Source organism: Chlorocebus sabaeus, chromosome 2 (genome assembly GCF_047675955.1).
Source record: "Chlorocebus sabaeus isolate Y175 chromosome 2, mChlSab1.0.hap1, whole genome shotgun sequence".
In the NCBI taxonomy this organism is placed as follows: Eukaryota; Metazoa; Chordata; class Mammalia; order Primates; family Cercopithecidae; genus Chlorocebus; species Chlorocebus sabaeus.
In genome coordinates, this window is record NC_132905.1 from 63,331,854 (window position 1) to 63,352,477 (window position 20,624).

Here is a 20,624-nt window from a genome sequence, read left to right on the forward strand (position 1 = left end):
AGAGAGTCTCACTCTGTTGCCCAGGCTGTGAGTGCAGTGGTGTGATCTCAGCTCACTGCAACCTTCACCTCCCAGGTTCAAGCAATTCTCCTGCCTCAAGCTCTTGAGTAGCTGGGATTACAGGTCTGGGCCACCGCACCTGGCTAATTTTTTTTGTATATTTAGTAAAGACAGGGTTTCACCATGTTGGCCAGGCTGGTCTCGAACCCTTGACCTCAAGTCATTCACCCACCTTGGCCTCCCAAAGTGCTGGGATTACAGACGTGAGCCACGGCACCCATCCCAGACCAATATTTAAATTCTGCTTCTTCACTTTCTTACTGTGGGCACTTTGGCAAGTTAGTTAACCCCAAAGAGCCTCAGGTTATTTATCCAGGAAAAGAAAGGGAGATCCAGGTGTCATTCAACAGACTGATGTGAAAATTGAATTCATCACACACATAAAGTGCTCAATGGTGTCCATGTTTCCCTTCCGCAGTACTCATACCCACCATCTTTTCTCTCTCTAGGTCACTTTGGTTCTTCAGTGGCATCATATTTCATCTTTCTCCGATGGATGTATGGAGTTAACCTCGTCCTTTTTGGTTTAATATTTGGTCTAGTCATAATCCCAGAGGTAAGAAAAGAACTTCCTAAATCTTTGGATAGAGTTAAGGCTTATGACCACCATCATCAATTATCAACCAAATACTTCCTATTTTACAAAGAATCAGTCATTCATTTAAAATGCTATTAGGTTGGTGCAAAAGTAATTGTGGGTTTTGCCATTAAAAGTAATTTATAAATTACTGCCATGAAAAGTAAATTTATAAAATTAAAAGTAATGGCAAAAACCACAGTTACTTTTGCACCAACCTATGACCTAATATACTCACATCAATTACCCAGATAGTTAAGTACAAAGAATGGAACCAAAATACTTTGTTCCTTGATTAATAGGTGAATCTTAGATTTTTCTACTTCTCATTTTACCTTAAGATCAGTGGAGAATTTATGTTTCGGTGAGTTTTTTTCTTTTACCCTCAAACAAAAGAGAGGGATAGAATACATTATATCATTATTTATCACCAAAAAAAAACCTTGGATTTGAATATCACTCCTCACTATTCTCCCATATATAATATTTTAAGGAAGTTTTTTTAAGAAACAGAGTCTCACTCTGTTGCCCAGGTTGGAGGGCAGTGATGTGATCAAGGTTCAGTGCAGCCTTGAACTCCTGGGCTCAAGTAGCCCTCCCACCTCAGCCTCCCAAAGTGTTGGGATTACAGGCATAACCCACCACACCTGGCCCCAGATGTGATCTTATTATGGACGTAAATAGATTCTTATCTACAGATGATTAATTGAGAAACAAAAAAGGGGTAGTAAGCAATTTGTGAAAAGTCACACAATAAGTTCATTGTGAATTGGATCCCAGGTCCCCAGAGTGAAGGCCTGGGGTCTTTTCCAGGGAGCCTGTGGCTCACTAAGCACTGAGCACAGCAATTGCTACAATTGCTACAGTCCTGACTGAAATACTTGGTGCCAGTGCTGGGTACACAAGTGGGTCTACTTCAACAGCTTTCAGAGGAACAATATGTCTGCATTTAGTATGTTCTTCCTCACAGGTGTATTAATTGGTTCTTTGATGACTTACTGACTCCTACTTTGTTATAAATGGTTCTGTGAGCATATTGGAGTCAATTCTATCTGCAGTTACATGCTTAACTTTTCTGCACAGCCACTTTCAGGACATTAAAAACCTTTCACATCATGTGAATTTAATCAGATTTATTGGAGGAGGTTGACCATGCATTATAAAAGCCTTTGGTAGCAAAGGAGTGTTACATTATTTATAAAATTGTTGAATTCTTTTCTAAATTACCCAAAACATGTGCTTACAAATATGTCATTAACTAGCCTTTGTACTCTTACATATACACACCCAGAAGTCAAGGGTTCTGAGTTCACTGAGCCCTACATATATTCCTATGCCAATATCACTTTCTGACCTAGAAGTTAGCATTTTAAACCTCACTGTCAAGCATACACAAACACTCTGACACCAAGTCTGGTTCTCCCCAGGGGGAAAATATTGTCAAAAGCTAATAGGAAGTTTCATTTCTCTCCTCCATAGTCAGGTAAATATGAAATGTTTTCCTCAGTAGTCAATGGGGAAATTTACCTTCACAGAGCTCTTGGCTTTCTTCTTGGGATCTTTTTATTCCATGAGAAGAGAGCACATTTAAATTCTATAAGCCTATGAGACATCTCTGGAATTTTGCTATGCAGTGGTCCATGAAAGGCAGCTTTGTGGGAAGTTGAGGAATTTTAAGGACACTCAGTTGTTTTTTTAAATAAAACGTTAAATTTGGTATAATTTATATAAGTTTATAAATATTTTTATGAGGGAACATTTATTCGAAAAAATAAAAACTTAGTGATTGGTGCATTCCAATGAAGCAGCCAAGATCTGAACCATTCGTGCTAGAGCACCTTGATTTGATTGGCAGGTGATTGGGAAACCCGTGTTGGAGTGGGTTGAGAGTAAGAGAGAGAGAGAGAGAGAGATGTCTTGCAGGAAAGAGGAGCCTTGACTTGGGAAGAGGGAGAATGGAAGAAGGGAAATAGAGGAGAAGGGAAGAGGTTTAGACCAGATAGGAGCCTGTTGCAGTAGGTCAGTGCTAGATCCGGGTAATATCAATGGGAATGGATTAAAAGAGAGGAATCAGAGTGAAGTGCACGGACAAGTCTTGATGACAGGTTGGATAACAGCAATTAGGATGTGCGGTGTCCTAAGATGCCTTTTTATTTAGGATGATGGGAAATTGGCCATATAGGAATCAGACACAACCAAATTCACTGCATATATGAAGTGTCCTGTTGGTCAAAGACACAGAGAACTTCAGGGCCCAAGGGTTTTCAGCATAAGCTAAGGTTCAGAGATATCCTCGTGACTCATGGATGTTTTAAAATGAAGCATAGTGAATCAGAGGGTCCAGGGATAAGAATAGTAGAAGTACTCAAACATGACTTTTAAAAAAATTATTATTATTATTATTATATATTTTTTGAGACAGAGCCTCATTCTATCTCCTGGGCTGGAGTACAGTGGCACAGTTTTGGCTCACTGCAGCTTCCACGTCCCAGATTCGAGCAATTCTTGTGCCTCAGCCTTCTACGTAGCTGGGATTACAGGCACGGACCACCAGGCCCAGCTAGTTTTTGTATTTTTAGTAGAGACGGGTTTTCGCCATGTTGGCCAGGCTAGTCTAGAACTCCTGACCTTAAGCAATCTGCTCGCCTCAGCCTCCCAAAGTGTTGGGATTACAGGCATGAGCCACCGTGCCTGGCCTTGAATGCAACTTTAACGAAATTCTCCTTATGTTCATTTTCCTTTTGCTACAAACCCTTAATACCACTTTATGAAATTAAACAGCTCTGAATGTAAGAATGAGCCTTGTTTATCTTTAATTGCCATTGCCTGCACAACCCAGGATATCTACGTGATCCCTGAGGAACCCTCAGTTATGCTGCAGGAGCTGGCTGGCAAGGCCCCGCTGGATAAAAAGTTTATGTACTTCTCTTCCAACACTGGCTGTATGTGAAAATCACCTGGGGGACTTTAAGAAATACCAGATCTTAGGCCCATCCCCAGTCAAATAAATTTGACTCTCTGAGGGTATGGTCTCGTTATCTCTGTTGTAAAAGCTTCTGTAGTAAGCTGACTTCTATGATAACCTCCAATGACCCTTCTCTCCTGGTATTCATGCCCTTGTGTTATCCCTCCCTTTGAGTATAGGCAAGACCTAGAGACTTGCTTTTAAGAAATAGAATATAGAATGGTTAGGTTATGAAAGATTGTGATTTCCATCTTGCTGACAGAATTCTCTGTTCATTCCCCTCTTGGCTTGGGTGCTTTAAAGAAGCAGTCTGACAGATTGGAGAGTCCCACCTGGCAAGGAACTGAGTTTGGCCTTTGGACAATGGCCAGCAAGGAACTGAGGCCCTTAGTCCAGCAACCCAGCAACAACCACATAAGCACTTTTTTTTTGTTGTTTGTTTGTTTGTTTTGAGACGGAGTCTTGCTCTGTCATCCAAGCTGAAGTGCAGTGGCATGATCTCTGCTCACTGCAACCTCTGCCACCCAGGTTCAAGCAATTCACCTGCCTCAGCCTCCCGAATAGTTGGGATCACAGGCATGTGCCACCATGCCCAGCTAATTTGTATATTTTTAGTGGAGACGGGGTTTCAGCATCTTGGCCAGGCTGGTCTTGAACTGCTGACCTCATGATCCACCCGTCTCAGCCTCCCAAAGTGCTGGGATTACAGGCATGAGCCACCATGCCCAGCCTCACATCAGCACATTTTAAGGCAGATTCTTCCCCAGTCAAACTTTCAAATGAGACCAAAGCAGAAATTTTGGTTGCAGCCTTGTGAATGATCCTGAAGTGAAGGACCCAGCTAAGCCATACCCAAAATGCTAGCTACAGAAACAGTGAGACAATGAATATGTGTTTTTTAAAGCCTCTACATTTTAGGATAATGTGTTATATAGCACTAGATGACTAATACAGCTCCCCTAGGTGAGTCTGATATGCAGCTAGGGTTGAAAACTGCTAAGGTACATTATAAGGTCTTTAAGTAAGCTGTGCTCTAGGTTTACTTAGCAAGCATTCAGTCTGTAAACCTCATATGATACTTCCCCTTAAAAAATCTACTAAATTATTTCAGACATATGAAAAGATATAATGAATGAGCCTACCTGCTCATCACCATGCCTAAAAAATAAAATATTACATATACACTGAAGTCCTCTAATTAATTTTCCCCAATTTTATTACCTACCTAACCCTCACTGTCCTGAACTTTCCATTTCAATGTACATTTTGAAATTTATTGACTTAAATACAGTCATTTCTTATTTTCTAAAATTGCAGTGTATCTAAAGGTGTATCGCCTTTTGCATTACAGTATAATTTTTTTTGTCTCATTTACAGCAAAGGTTTGTCTTTTTTAGTTATTTTGTTCAAGAAAAAACTTTTGGCTTTGCTGATTCTCTCTGAAATGTCTTTTTAAAAAAAAATTCAGTCTTTGGGGGGCACAATTTGCATAAAGTAAAATTTACTCCTTTTAAGTATACAATTCAATGGCTTTTGACAAATGTATAATCAGGTAACCACCACACAACTGATATATAGAACATTTTCATCACCCTCTAAATTTCTCTAGTATCCACTTTGCAAGCAATCTCCTCTTCCAACTCCCAGCCCTTGACAACCAAGGATTGATTTCTGATTCCTGTTCCTAAAGTTTTGCCCTTTTCAGAATATCATGTGAATAGAAATATGTAGTATGCAGTTTTTTTGTGTCTAACCTCTTTCAGTTGGTACAATGTCTTTGAAATTCATTCATGTAGTTTTATCAATCATTTGTCCCTTTATTGCTGAAATGGAATTGAAAATTACAATGGGATTGTAATATTCCACCATATGGGTATATCATATTTTGTTATCCATTCACCAGCTCTTGGACATTTCAGTTGTTTCTATTTGGAAACTATTATGAATAACTCGGCTATAAACATTCACATTCAGGTCTTTTTCTTATATATCTTTACTTTTATATTACTAATTTCTCTTATATGTTTCATTTCATTCCTTCTAATTTCTTGGGGTTTGTATTCATTATCTATTGCTGTGTAACAAGTTACTCCCTAATTTTTTGCTGAATACAACCACCATTTATGATTATTTCTGTGGGTCAGAAATCCAGAAGTGGTTCTGACTTGGGGTCTCCCACAGGCTACAATCTAGGTTTTGACCAAGGCTACAATTATCTTGAGGCTGAACTGAAGAAGATCTGCTTCCAAGATCACTCACAAGGCTACTGGCAGATCTCAGAAGACACGATGTCAAGCTTACTCACGTGGCTTCTGCAGGCCTCAGAAGATCTGCTTCCAACCTTACTTATGTGGCTGTTCCCAGGGTTCAGGTACTCAATGGCTATTGGCCAGAGACATCAATTTCTTACTACATGAGTTTTTCCATAGGCATGCTCGTAAGGTGGCAGCTTTCTTCTCCCAGAAGGAGAGAATACAAGAAGGAAATAGAGCAAAAAGAAGCTTCCCACATAGAAGCCACCGTTTTTTATAACCTAATCTCAGAAATGACATTCCATCACTTCTGCCATATTTTATTCCTTAGTAGTGAGTCACTAAATCAAGCCCACACTCAGTGGGAGGGTATTATTGTACACAACAATAAATACCAGAGGCAGGGATCATGTGAGCCACCTCACAGGCTGCCTACCACATTCGACCCTCTGGTCCTCAATGATTCACATCCCTTCCACGTGCAGAATACACTTACCCCTCCTCAAGGCCTCTAAAAATCTCATTCTGGCACAGCATCAGCTCAGATTCCAAACTCTTACTCTAAATCAGTAGTTCAGGTGCAGATGAGGCTCCATGGGAGTAGCTCTTTAAATACAACTCCTTGGGTGCAGTTCTCTTTACCGTAAGACTAAAGAGATGTTATCTGCACCAACACAACAAACATAAAATGGTGGGACAGGCCTAAGATAAATGCTATAGACATGTCTGTGTTCAAACAGGAGAAAAATGGGAGGCACAGGGGAGTTATTGGTCCATAGCAAGTCTTTAACTGTATTAGGCTGTTCTTGTCCTGCTATGAAGAAATACCTGAGGCTGGGTAATTTATAAAGAAAAGAGGTTTAATTGGCTCACGGTCCTGCAGGCTGTACAGAAAGCAAAGTGCCAGCATCTGCTTCTGTTGCGGGCCTCAGAAAGCTTACATCATGATGGAAGGTGAAGGGAACCAGCACATCACTTGGCGAGAGCAAGAGCAAGAGAGTGATTGGGGGAGGTCCTAGACTTTTAAACAACCATATCTCGCGTGAACTAACTGAGTGAGAATTCACTTATCACCAAGGGGATGGTTCTAAGCCATTTATGAAGACTCTGCCCTCATGATCCAATATGTCCCACCAGGCCCCACCTCCAACATTGGGAATCACATTTCAACATGAGATTTGGAAGGGACAAACATCCAAATGACAGCAATAACACAACACCCATTTATAAATTTTCCTCTCAATACCATTTTAGTTGCATTCCATATACTTTGATGTACATTGCCATTATTTATTTTTAGGCATTTTCTAATTTCCTTGTGATCTACAAGTTATTTATGAATATATTTTCAAGACCTTAATATATAGAAAGATTAGCGGCATTTTTTACTGGTTTTTAGTATAATTTTATGTGATCATTGTGTATATTTTGTATGAAACTGATACTTTTTCATTACTTGGGACTTGCTTTATTTGCTTAGAATATGGTTAATTTTCCTCAATTTTTATATTTTTTGCATGGTTCAAAATATTACTTGTATTCTACAAATTGTCTATAATCTTTCTAATTTTAGAGCAGCATGATCAATTGCTGAGTGCGATCAATTTAATCTCCTGCTATTGTCTTTTTCTCATTGTAATTATTATTTTTTGTTTTATATATGTTGCTGCCATGTTATTGAGTACATACAAATTTAAGATTGTTATGTGGTGAATTATACTGATATATTTTCAAATGTTAAACCAGATTGCATTCCTGCAATAAACCCAACTAGGTTATTATGGATTATCTTTTTCATATATCCTCTGATTTTGATTTGTGAATATTTTATCTAGAATTTTTGCATTTATTTTTGAGATATTAGCCTGTAAATATCCTTCTTATAATGTTCTTATCATATTTGGGGATCAATATTCAACCTCATAAAGTGATTTAGGAATGTTTCTTTTTTTATTATTCTCTTGAAGAATTTGTGTAAATTTTCCTGTGGTAGGTTTAGGTGAATTTTTTAAAATTTACTTATTTTAATTGACAAATATAAATTGCATATATTTATGTTGTACAAAATGCTGTCTTGGAATGTGTATATATTGTGGAATGGTAAAATCAAGCTAATTAACATATGTATCACCTCATATACCTATACTTATGATTTATTTTTGGTGAGAACACTTAAAATCTACACACAGAAATGCACATGCAAATGCACACGCAAATGCACACACATATATGTAGTCCCAGAAGGAGAGAGAAGATGGAATGGCACAGATACAGTATTCAAAGGGATTATGGCAGAGAATTTTCCCAATGTGACAAAAAAAAGTTTTAGTATTTAGTAAGTGCTACAGATCCAAAGCTGGATATCTACTGCTTTGGATTTCTATTGCTGTGTAACAAATTACCACAAAGAGGGTCTAAAGCAACACCCACAGTTCTGTAGGTCAGCAGTCTAGCATGGTGTGGCTGGATTCTCTGCTCAGGGTCTCACCAGACTGAAATCAAAGAGTCAGCAGGGGCTAAGGGTCTCATCTGGGGTCTGGAGCCCTTTTCCAAGCTTGGAGCCCTTCTTCCAAGATTGTTGGCAGAATTTATTTCCTTGTGCTTGTAGGACTGAGGTCCCTGTTTCCTTGCTGGGTGGCAGATGGTGTCCATGCTCAGCCTCTCGAGGGCTCCCACATTCCCCGTTACATGGTTCCCTCCATCTTTAAGCCAGCAGTAGTGTGTTCAGTCCTTCTCATGTTTTGAATGATCTGTGACTTCTTCTGCAACCAGCCAGAGAAAACTCTTGGCTTTTAAAGAGCTCATGTGATTAAATTAGGCTCACTCAAATAATCTTGGCGTGATAACTCATTCCCAGGTTCTGTCCATACTCAAAGGGGAGGGGATTATACAAGATTGAGGGTCATTTAGGGTCATTCTTAGAATTCTGCCTACCACATATACAAAAAGCAACAAATCAACAATGACAACAAAAACTTCACTTGGGGAATTGGGGAGATTGGGAAATGTTGCTCAAAGGATACAAAATTTCAGTTAGATAGGAAGTATAAATTCAAGAGATCTATTGTACAACATGGTGACTATAGTTAATAATAATGTATTGTATACTGGAAAATCTCATGGCTGTAATCCCAGCACTTTGGGAAGCCAACGTGGGTGGATCACCTGAGGTCAGGGGTCCAAGACCAGCCTGGCCAACATGGTGAAACCCTGTCTCTACTAAAAACACAAAAATTAGCCAGGCGTGTTGGGCGGCACCTGTAATCCCAGCTACTTGGGAGGCTGAGGCAGGACACGTGAACCTGGGAGGTGGAGGTTGCAGTGAGCTGAGACTGCGCCACTGCTCTCCAACCTGGGTGATGAGAGTGAAACTCCATCTCAAAAAATAAAAACAAATTAAATTAATAAGTACATAAAAAAGAAGAAAATAGGTGTGGCCCACTCTGGGAAGGAAAGCATTTACCCCAGTATATGAATGTCTCTGTGTGTTTGTATTTCCTCCACTCATACTTGTGTCATTGTGTTTCTGCACAAGGTACTGATGGGCATGCCCTATGGGAGTATTCCCAGAAAGACAGTGCCTCGGGCTGAGGAAGAAAAGGCCATGGATTTTTCTGTCCTTTGGGATTTTGAGGTACTATTGTCAACATGCCAATGAACTTGCATTTGTGATTATAAAGCCTAAAGATTGCATGGATAAGTATGAAATAGTGCATGCAATTATTGAAAAACCATTGCTTTAATAAAATAGGATCCCAGCACTAAGCTAAATGAGCTTGCAAACCATGTCTCTGCACAGTCCTCCAGGGTCTCCTTCATGCACTGCTCTCTCCAGCCACACTCTGATGGATGTGGGCTCCCCATGTGGCCACTGCGCCTCTCTGTCTGCCAGGTCTCTGCAAGGTGATCTCACAGTATGGTTTTCTTTCCTCATTCCCACATTAAGACCCCAGATCTATCTCCACTCCAGGCTTCCCCCAAGTTTCACATGACATCTTCAACTGAATGTACTACTTGCTCTTCAAATGCAACACCTATCCAGCCAAAACCCACATCTCTTTTTCCCATCTCCTTTACTGGAATCACCATTCATCCAATCATCCATGTCTGAAGCCTGAAAATCATCCCACACTTCTCCCTCTTCCTCACCAATCACCCCCACTGCCATCCAACCAACCACTAAATCTGAGCCTACCTACTAAATATTTCTTAAATCTTTTACAAACCCAATTGTATTAGTTCATTTTCAGACTACTACCTGAGACTAGGTAATTTATAAATACAGGGTTTTAATTGACTCACAGTTCTGCGTGGGAACAGTTCTTGAGGGAAGGCCTCAAGAAACTTGCAATCGTGGTGAAAGGCAAAGGGGAAGCAAGACACTTCTTACATGGCAGCAGAAGAGAGAGAGCGCAGGGGAAATGCCAGACACTTATTAGAACAACCGGATCTCACCAGAACTCCCTCACTATCATGAGAACAGCATGGGGGAAACTGCCCCCATGATCCAATCACCTCCCACCAGGTCCCTCCCTCAACATCTGGAGATTACAATTCAAGATGAGATTTGGGTGGGGACACAGAGCCAAACCATATCACCAATTAAGAACCTTGGCTTTCATTCCATTTGGGAATGGGAATCAATGACTATCTGAGGAGGAAGAAAATCAATGAATATCTGGACTGAGTAAGAAAAAGCCATGGAGTTTTTCATCCTTCGGGATTTCAAGGTGCTATTGCCAACGTATCAATGAACTTCCATTTGTGATTGTGAGGCCTAAAGATTGCGTGTGTAAGTGTGAAACAGTGGACTTAATTATTGAAAAACCAGTGCTTTAATCAAATAGGATCCCATCATTAGGCAAAATGCTTTTTTCCATGTCTTTTACCTTCACTTTGAATAATGTCCTCACTTTACCAGGACTGCTGTCAGAATCATCTACCTCTCCTCCCTGCCTTGGCTTGGCTCCTAAAATTTCCATTCCCTTTGTTGCTGGAGTGATCTTTATTAAATGCAGATCTGACCCTGTCACTCCCCTACCTCAAATTTTCATTGATTCTCATTCCCAGCAGAATAAAAGCCAGTGTTCTTAATTGGGTTTACAAAACAACTGTTCATGACCAGGCTGCTCGCTACCTCTCCAGTCCCATGTCCATGTAATACCTCACACTTTAGTGCCCCAATGCCACCGAGCTTTGAGGAAGTCCCAGCATGCATCACACACTGTCATTGCCTCTCTGCCTTTGCTTATGGCCCTCTGCCTGCAGCACTCTTCCCTCCTTTGTGAGCTTCATACCCCCATGCCTCTGGAGGCTTAGTCTGCAGCTCCAAGGGCTTGCTGAGGCTGGGAGGTATGGTTGTAGTGCCTCCCACAGCAAGTCATTGCTGCTGCCATCCTTCACTCTCAAAGTCAGATTGGAAACCCTTCAGAAAGTTATTTGGAACAGGGGTTCCCAACTATACTATTACTAAGGAGTCTTTTATTCCTTTTTTTTTTTTTTTTTTTTTTTTAAGACAGAGTCTCCCTCTGTTGCCCAGGTTGGAGTGCAGGGGCATGATCTCTGCTCACTGCAACCTCCACCTCCCAAGTTCAAGTGATTCTCCTGCCTCAGCCTCCCAAATAGCTGAGATTACAGGCGCCTACTATCACACCTGGCAAATTTTTGTATTTTTAGTAGAGATGAGGTTTCACCACGTTGGCCAGGTTGGTCATGAACTCCTGACCTCAAGTGATCGGCCCACTTCAGCCTCCCAAAGTGCTGGGATTACAGGCGTGAGCCACAGTGCCCAACCCCCATCCCTGATTTTATCCCAAATGTTAACAACACTCTCCTCTCCCTCCCATGTCTCCATGTACTCTGTGTAATGAGGAAATAGAGAGAATGAAGAAGAGAAAGAAGGGGAAACATGGAGGGGCTCTGGAGCTACTGGAGGAGGTGAAGGGAAGAACAAGAACATCTGGAACTCTTCCTTTGGCCCCTTAGACTCAGTTAAGACTCTGAGAAAGAAATCCCTGGTAGAATGGACGTGTCTGGTGACCACCAGCTCTGAGCTTATCAACCCAGAGCATTTGGCTTTGCTGTCCCCAGGGCTATATCAAGTACTCTGCACTCTTCTATGGCTACTACAACAACCAGAGGACCATCGGGTGGCTGAGGTACCGGCTGCCTATGGCTTACTTTATGGTGGGGGTCAGCGTGTTCGGCTACAGCCTGATGATTGTTATTCGATCGTAAGTATGACCGTCTCATCCACAGGCTTTGACTTCACAGCCACAGCTCACTCCCCTGGTCACTCTATGCCTACCTCCCTTCTGGTGGGGCATTCAGAGAGAAAACAGGAAATGAACACAGAAAGCATATGTACATTATAATTTTTGGTATGAAAGACATGAACCAGGTCATGTGGGATGTTCTGGGAAATAGGATTGAAACTACCCCTTTGGATGAGGCTGAGAACGCCAGCCATGCTGAAATTCTGGGGAGCAGCATTTTAGACAAAAGAAGAGCATGTGCAAAGGCCCTGAGGCAGCAATAGCCTAGTGTTTGCCCCAAACTGCCAAAAGGCCAGTGTGGCTTGAGAGGGAGCATAGTACCTGGTAAGGTAGGGCTGGAGGTTTGTCAGGCCTGTTTCTGCTTTTCTCCAGAGCTCAGCTTCCTCCAAAAAACTCTTCTGCTCCTCCCAACTCTAGCTTGTGTGTCAGAACCAAGGCTGGCATATAGAAAGATACAACCAATAAACTTATACTAAATAAACGTATGTGGCAATGATTAACCATGGCGGCCTCTCTGGCCCCAACTCTACTTGTCTCTGTGGTCAGAAGTGGCCTTTTAATATGAATGTAACACTTAATTCATATTCTCTGAAGAAAAAACGTGGCCCAGCCCATGGATTGATCGCCTTCTTCAGAATCAGGGGACCCCATCAGCTGTGGCTGGGGGTTGCGGGGTGGAAGTCACTGTCTCCTGCACAAACCTATCCACCTGGGTCCACTCTCCCTTCAGCACAGACATGAGGGGTCGCTTCTCCCAAAACAGTGTGGGTGGCTGTGCCTGCAGGAGAGGAGTGGAGCTCTGGGTAGAGTGAAGCCTGGGTAGAGCCCCCGAAAGGGCAATGGGGACGCGGGGCTTGGCTTTCTACCACATGGTCTCAGGCGGAAATGCTGCTGTTCACAAGGCCCTGCCCATCACCCGACAGTGACCACTGGGTGATCTCGGACTGCACAGCGCTATCAGGCAAAAGGAACAGAACAAGGAGACAGGCGTGCTTTTATTCTTAGCCCTCATGTTGTTGCTTTTTCCCTGTTCTCACCCCAGATAAGTATAGAAATAGGGAATGTTTTTGTGACAAACCAAAAAAAGCTAACTAAGCCCTGTGGAACAGCAAATCCAGAAAGCCAACATATTAGGGAAGATGACAAACCCCTCCCCGTATCTTACAGCACCCCTGCTTGGAATTCTGTGATTCCCACAGGGTCAAACTCTAGGGAGCATAGGTTGAAGACAGGTAGGATGAAATAGGAAGGTCCAAAGTGCTTTCAGCCAAACTTGCTTAAGAAAAGGATATATGACCTGATTGTAGTAGGATGGTGCAAAAGTAATTGATGGTTTTGAAATTAAAAGTAGTCCTGGGCCGGTTGTGGTGGTTCACACCTGTAATCCCAGCACTTTAGGAGGCCGAGGCAGGCAGATCACCTGAGGTCAGGAATTCAAGACCAGCCTGGCCAACATGGCAAAACCCCATCTCTACCAAAAATACAAAAAAATTAGCCAGGTGTCGTGGTAGGTGCTTGTAATCCCAGCTACTCAGGAGGCTGAGACAGGAGAATCGCTTGAACCTGGGAGGCAGAGGCTGTAGTGAGCCAAGATCAGGCCACTGCACTCCAGCCTGGATGACAGAGCGAGACTGTATTACCAAAAAAAAAAAAAAGTAGCACAACAAAATAGCACCAGCCACCTCAGTGTGCTTTGCATTTTATATCAGAAATATATATAGATATGTTCTATCCAAGCAAATAGATGGCATAGAAGGGAATGCTCTTGTTTGAGAATAGACTCCCAGTAAAGAGTTCTCAAACTGCATTTGCAGGTGAGTCAAGCCACAGGAAATTAGGTATAGGGAAGAAAACATGGTCACGTGTCCTATCTCCTGCAGGCCTTTTATTACCTAACTGATACCATGTGTGCTTGCAGGGGACTCTGAATTTGTGGGGAAAGGTGCCCTGGCTATCCTAAAAGCTGTCTTGGTTCAAGTCCCTGCCTGGCTTGTTTTGTCGCTGAATATCAGCTACCTGTTCATCTGTTACCTGTGTCCAAGACTGGCTTAGGCCAAGATTCCCTGCGGGTGACACAGCAGAAAGAGGGCAGACATTGCAACAGTCCTGTGTGCCCTACAGGATGGCCAGCAATACCCAAGGAAGCACAGGCGAAGGGGAGAGTGACAACTTCACATTCAGCTTCAAGATGTTCACCAGCTGGGACTACCTGATCGGGAATTCAGAGACAGCTGACAACAAATATGCTTCCATCACCACCAGCTTCAAGGTAGTCACCCCAGGGCAGTTCCCACTTCCGGGGGAACTCTAGGTCCCTCTGATCATTGAGAGACTTCTCCCAGCTGGGACATAGAAAATAAGGTCCTCAAATAACTTGTGGCAAGAGCCTTCCCAGAAATGTGAGTCCAGTTTTCAAGCCCTTAAATAAGGAATGCTCGTGGCTGGTACCCACTGCCTGTTTCTTTTCTTTCTTTCTTTCTTTCTTTCTTTTTTTTTTTTTTTTTTTTTTTTACAATGTCTCTTCCCATTGCCCAGGCTGGAGTGCAGTGGTGTGCTCTCAGCACACTACAACCTCTGCCTCCTGGGCTTAAGCAATGCTCCTGCCTCAGCCTCCCAAGTAGCTGGGACTACAGGTGCCTGCCACCATGGCCAGCTAATCTTGTGTGTGTGTGTGTGTGTGTATTTTTAGTAGAGATAGGGTTTCACCATGTTGGCCAGGCTGGTCTTGAACTCCTGACCTCAAGTGATCCGCCCTCCTCCACCTCCCAAAGTGCTGGGATTACAGACATGAGCCACCACCCCCAGCCTGTCTGTTTCTTAATATGACAGAGTATCCTGGATGCTGAGACCTGGTGCTGCCTCTTTCTACATGAAACACCTTTCTGCTGGAATAAGTGGAAGGATGCATTTGGGGAAAGCGTTTCTCAACCTTTTCTGCATGCTAGAATCACCCCAGGAGCTTAAAAGATCTCCTGGGATCCACTAACAGAGACTCTGATATAAATGGCCTGGAGTGGGGTCCTGACATTGATTTTTCAAAAGCTCCCCAAGTGATTAGAATACCCAGAAAGAGTTGAGAATCCTGGTTTGGAGGTGTGGGAATAAAGAAATTAACCCTGATGCCTGCACCAAAATCTCAGAAATCACCACTGAATAACTTATTCATGTAACCAAACACCACCTGTTCCCCAGAAAGCTATTGAAATAAAAAAAAAAAAAAAAAAAAAAAAAAAAAGAATTTGAACTTGGTAGTTAGAAAATAACAAAGAGAGAGAAAGGGAGACAGAGTGAAAGCTTGGTGATGGAAGGCTTAGCAATACGGTCTGCGCAGATCAGTCCTACAGGGGCTGAGGTGGGCAAACCTTTGCAAGTGTGTACAATTCTGACTGAGAGGGTTCCTTCACAGACCTTGCCTCTACTTTATTTATTTATTTATTTATTTATTTATTGAGACAGAGTGTTGCTCTGTCACCCAGGCTGGAGTGTAGTGGCAAAATCTCAGTTCACTGCAACCTCCGGCTCCCGGGTTCAAGTGATTCTCCTGCTTCAGCCTCTTGAGTAGCTGGGATTACAGGTGCACGCCACCACGCCCGGCTAATTTTTTTTTATTTTTAGTAGAGTCATGGTTTCACCACGTTGGCCAGGCTGGTCTCAAACTCCTGACCTCAAGTGATCTGCCCACCTCGGCCTCCCAAAGTGCTGGGATTACAAGTGTAAGCCACCGTGCCCGGCCCATGTCTCTACTTTAAAATCACAATTTATTTTCTAAACAAGAGATTTTAAAAATATATATATGAAGTGCTGCTGACAAAGTTTCCATCATTTTCCAGTGAGACTAGGTGTTGTTTGTTTATGCGACTGGTATAAAAACAGGCATGGGGCGTTCTGAAAACAAAACACAGTTCCATGAGATTATGAAAGAGCCAGAAAGTTTCCTGTGTGTACATGTCCAAAAAAAAGTGCAACAAAGCAGAAAAGCTCTTCTGAGGGTGCATGATAAATAAAGGACTACTGCAGGGTTCTAAGTTGCGGTTGAAACATATGTATAATTGAGTGGTTGGGTTTGCATATTAAAAAAACAAAAAGTATTTTTAGTAGAGATGGAGTTTTACCATTTTGGCCAGGCTGGTCTCGAACTCCTGACCTCAAATGATCCACCTGCCAATCCCAGCTACTCGGGAGGCTGAGGCATGAGAATCGCTTGAATCCAAAAGGCAGAAGTTGCAGTGAGCCAAGATCGCACCACTGCATTCCAGCCTGAGTGACAGAGTGAGACTCTGGCTCAAAATGAATGAATGAATGAATGAGATGTTAAAAAAAAAAGATGAAATTAACCCTATGTTTCTTTCAATCCACATACAAATAATTTCTTTACAAGAGAAGTTTGAGGAGGCCTATAGAACTACAGCTCATATAAAATAGCCATCCAGCTGGGAAGCAAATGAATGAAGGCCAAAGATGTAATGCTGAAGTACTGCACATTGTACTTTGCCCCTGTGATTGTAAAAACCATTCCAAGTTCTTCCTTTTTTCTTCTTTAATCCAATTTTTTTTTTTTTTTTTTTTTTTTTGAGACAAGGTCTCACTCCGGCTGGAGTGCCGTGCTCAGTTAAATTTTTCTATTTTTTGTAGAGATGGGGTCTTTCACTATGTTGCCCAGGCTGGTCTCAAATTCCTGGTGTCAAGCAATCCTCCCTCCTTGGCCTCCCAAAGCACTGGGATTACAGGTGTGAGCCACTGCATCCAGCTCCCATGTCAAGTTCTTTATGGCTCAATATTTCTCCTGTCTAATCAGTTTCCCCCAGGACCTAGCGAAGCTCACATTTACACGGCAACTGTGCTTGGTTCTCTTTTCTTTGTCCCTCTCCTCTCTTGAATTCCTTCCTGCTGTCCACTGACTGATGCCTGCAGATGGCAGGGACACCCACTAGGAAAAGGGCTTGAGCTCAGCAACTCACAGCATGGGTTTCCCAGCCTAGAGCCCGGTGGGCTTTGTAGTGCATGGAGCAGGGAGCTGACTCTGTCTCCTCTCCTTCTTCTTACAGCAATGGGGGGCTTATGGCCACTTCCATCCAAAGCCAGGGTAGGGGTGATTGGGGGCTTCGACTTTTCCTCCAGGACTGTGAGAAAGGGACAAAGAAGATCAATGTCTTTGAAACACTTTGAACATGTGAGAAGTAAAATGACTTCTTTTGTGAGTTTATTAAAAGAGACATAATATACTTGTATAACAGAATAGAGGTGAAAATTCTGTGAATTAAGACTTTGGGGTCTGGGAGAGTTCATTTTTCATCCTGGTTCTACCACTTACTCTCTGTGTCTAGGGCACAAGTTTAATAATCAAAAATCAATTTTTATATACTGACAGAAAACAATTAGAAAATAAGTTTAAGGCCAGGCACAGTGGCTCATACCTGTAATCCCCACACTTTGGGAGGCTGAGACAGGTGGATCACCTGAGGTCAAGAGTTTGAGACCAGCCTGGACAACATAGAGAAACCCTACCTGTACTAAAGATACAAAAAATAGCCGGGTGTAGTGGTGGGCATCTGTAATTCCAGCTACTCAGGAGACTGAGGCAGAAGAATCGCTTGAACATAGGAGGCGGAGGTTGCAGTGAGCTGAGATCATGCCATGCACTCCAGCCTAGGCGACACAGTGAGACTCTGTCTCAAACAAAAAAAAAAAAAAAAAAAAAAGAAAAAAAAAAAAGAAAGAAAAAAGCAAAAGAAAAAAAGTTTAATTTCTATTGATAATAGTATCCAAAAAAACCCATAAAATTCCTAAGTATAAATTTAGCCAAAATAATGTACAAGACCATTACACCAAAAGTATAAAATAATGCTGAAAGAAATTAAGAAACCCTAAGTAAATGGAAGATACGCTATGCTGATGCATTAGAACAGAGGTTGGCAAACTATGGCCCACAGGCCAAATCCAGCCTACTGCCTACTTTTACAAATAAAGTTTTATCGAAACAAAGCATTCCAATGTATTTACACCTTGTCTATGGTTGCTTTCATGCCACGATGGTTGAGTGGTTGTGAGACAGATCATATGACCAGCAAACCAAAAATACTATCTAGCTTTTTATAGAATGAGTTTGCCAACCCTCGATTAGAAGACTCAATATTTTAAGATTCAGTTGGAATCTATTTGACCTATAGACTTAGTCCCAATCAGTTACTGAAATCTCTCTGGGCCTTAGGGTCTGTAATATGGGCAATAACAGTAACTATTCTACTGGTTTGTTGCTGGGATTAAGAGGGACAATGCAGCCGGGCACAGTGGCTCATGCCTGTAATCCCAGCAGCTTGGGAAACTGAGGCAGACAGATCACCTAAGATCGGGAGATCGAGACTGGTCTGACCAACATGGAGAAACCTCATCTCTGCTAAAAATATAAAATTAGCCAGGGGTGGTGGCGCATGCCTGTAATCCCAGCTACTCGGGAGGCTGAGGCAGAAGAATCACTTGAACCCGGGAGGTGGTGAGCCGAGATTGTGCCATTGCACTCCCACCTGGGCAACAAGAGCAAAACTCTGTCTCAAAAAAGAAAAAAAGAGGGACAATGCATGGAAAGTACCATGTCTGACTCATGGTGACTATTTAAGAAATCTAAGTTTTTCTTATACGTACTGGAATAGCAGTAACAACAAACGTATTTTTTACAGAAAATAATTCTCCATAGGGCACAGGGCATTACATCATCTCCTCTGTATTACTTCATTTCTGGAAATACAGAAAGTACTATTTTCAGGGACCCAACAGCCATGGTTCTGGCATTTCTGGCCTGACATTTATGCACATCTCATTTTCACACATTAAGGAATCAATAGTGGATGAACAAGAGAGTAACAAAGAAGAAAATATCCATCTGACAAGATTTCTTCGTGTCCTGGCCAACTTTCTCATCATCTGCTGTTTGTGTGGAAGTGGGTACCTCATTTACTTTGTGGTGAAGCGATCCCAGCAGTTCTCCAAAATGCAGAATGTTAGCTGGTATGAAAGGAATGAGGTAAGAACACATCTCTGATGAAGTGAAGGTTGACAGCAAATACTGAAAATCACTGGTTCCTATGCCATTCATTTGATTTATTGAAAGTCTGGATTATAGGCTTGTTTTAATAAGTGAAATTACATCCCTTTCCAGTCAAATAGCATGAATATCCTGAACAAAAAGTCACCTGTTATTAGGTTTTCGGAACTGGCTTTTACAACTAGAAAAACTGGATTAGCAACTGGATAGCCAACTGTGCAACACCAATTATTAACGAGGTGATCCTTTCCTCACAGCTTTGCAGTTCCTTACGTCGTAAATCAAGTGCTTATTAATGCATTGGTGTGATTCTGGGCTCTCTTTTCTATTCCTATTTGTCTATTCCTGCACAAATAAGAAACTGATATACTATGCATTTACACTATGTCTTAATATCTGATAGAGTGAGTTTTCTCATCAAGCTCCACAATAAAATGCATTAAGGTTTTATTGTGATAACATAGAATCCATAAACCTCTTTTGGGAATTTGAAATCTGTGGTCATTTGTGAAAATGGCTACAAATTTGTCCTGTCATTTTATGCACATCCCTTTGCTTTCCTTTGCACATTCATGAAGAGGTGGCATCTGTGTCCCCCATCTTTTGAATCCACCTTAGCTTGGTCATGTGAGTTGGTTTAGCCAATGCAACAATAGCAACCATGAAACGTGCAGAGATTTGAAAAGTGCTTGTGTATTGAGACTTGCTCTTTTATTGCTTTTGGAAACCCTCACACCTCCATCATGTGAATAATCTCTGGCTAGCCTCCTGAATGACACATGGTCCATCTCCCCACCCTGGCCAATAGCCAGTAAACCACCAGATATTTGAATGGAGCCATCAGCTATCAGCAGGTAAGGCTAACAAAAGAACCACCCAGTTAAGTCCAGTTAAAAAAAAAAATGCTGCCCCACAGAATCATGAGCTAGATAAATTAATAATAAGAAAGAGTTTATCTTGCATTCAAACTGCAATTTTAAAAAAAGAAGACAGCCTATCTTCTCCCAACAAAGCAAGAAAGGATATAAAAAAGGAAATATGGAATTGATAGGACAAATATAAAGCACAAAATCAGATTTAAATCTAAATATATCAGTGATTCTAACAGATGTAAATGGATTTGATGCTACAGTTTGAAGACAATAATAATTAGATCAAAAACTGTTAAAGCTATGTGCTATTTATAATTAACTCATCTAAAACATCGGGACACAAAAAGGTTTAAAATAAAAGAATGGGGCTGGTGGTTTCTGCTAAGGGTGGCCTAGGTTATTTGGATCAAGTAACCAATTAAAAGCACTAAAAATGCTGGTTTAAAGAAAAAGCATACCTTGAAAACACTGAGGATCTGAAAGCACAGTGAGAGACTCCCAAGACCAATTTTAAGTGAAAGCCCGTGACCAGAAATATAAGGGGAGTATCAGTGCCAAGTCTCTTATGCTCTGAAGGCAAATGC

At 41.8% G+C, this 20,624-nt stretch overlaps 1 protein-coding gene across 1 annotated transcript in view; it reads left to right on the top strand.

Annotated features, from left to right (window-relative positions):
* TMC2 (transmembrane channel like 2) overlaps nt 1-20,624 on the top strand; it is a 97,848-nt gene that overhangs the window by 38,353 nt on the left and 38,871 nt on the right. The window contains exons 7-11 of the mRNA XM_073008974.1: nt 510-616; nt 9,390-9,488; nt 11,945-12,087; nt 14,251-14,398; nt 18,959-19,147. Coding sequence (XP_072865075.1) covers nt 510-616; nt 9,390-9,488; nt 11,945-12,087; nt 14,251-14,398; nt 18,959-19,147 — 686 coding nt within the window. The remainder of the gene's footprint in view (nt 1-509; nt 617-9,389; nt 9,489-11,944; nt 12,088-14,250; nt 14,399-18,958; nt 19,148-20,624) is intronic.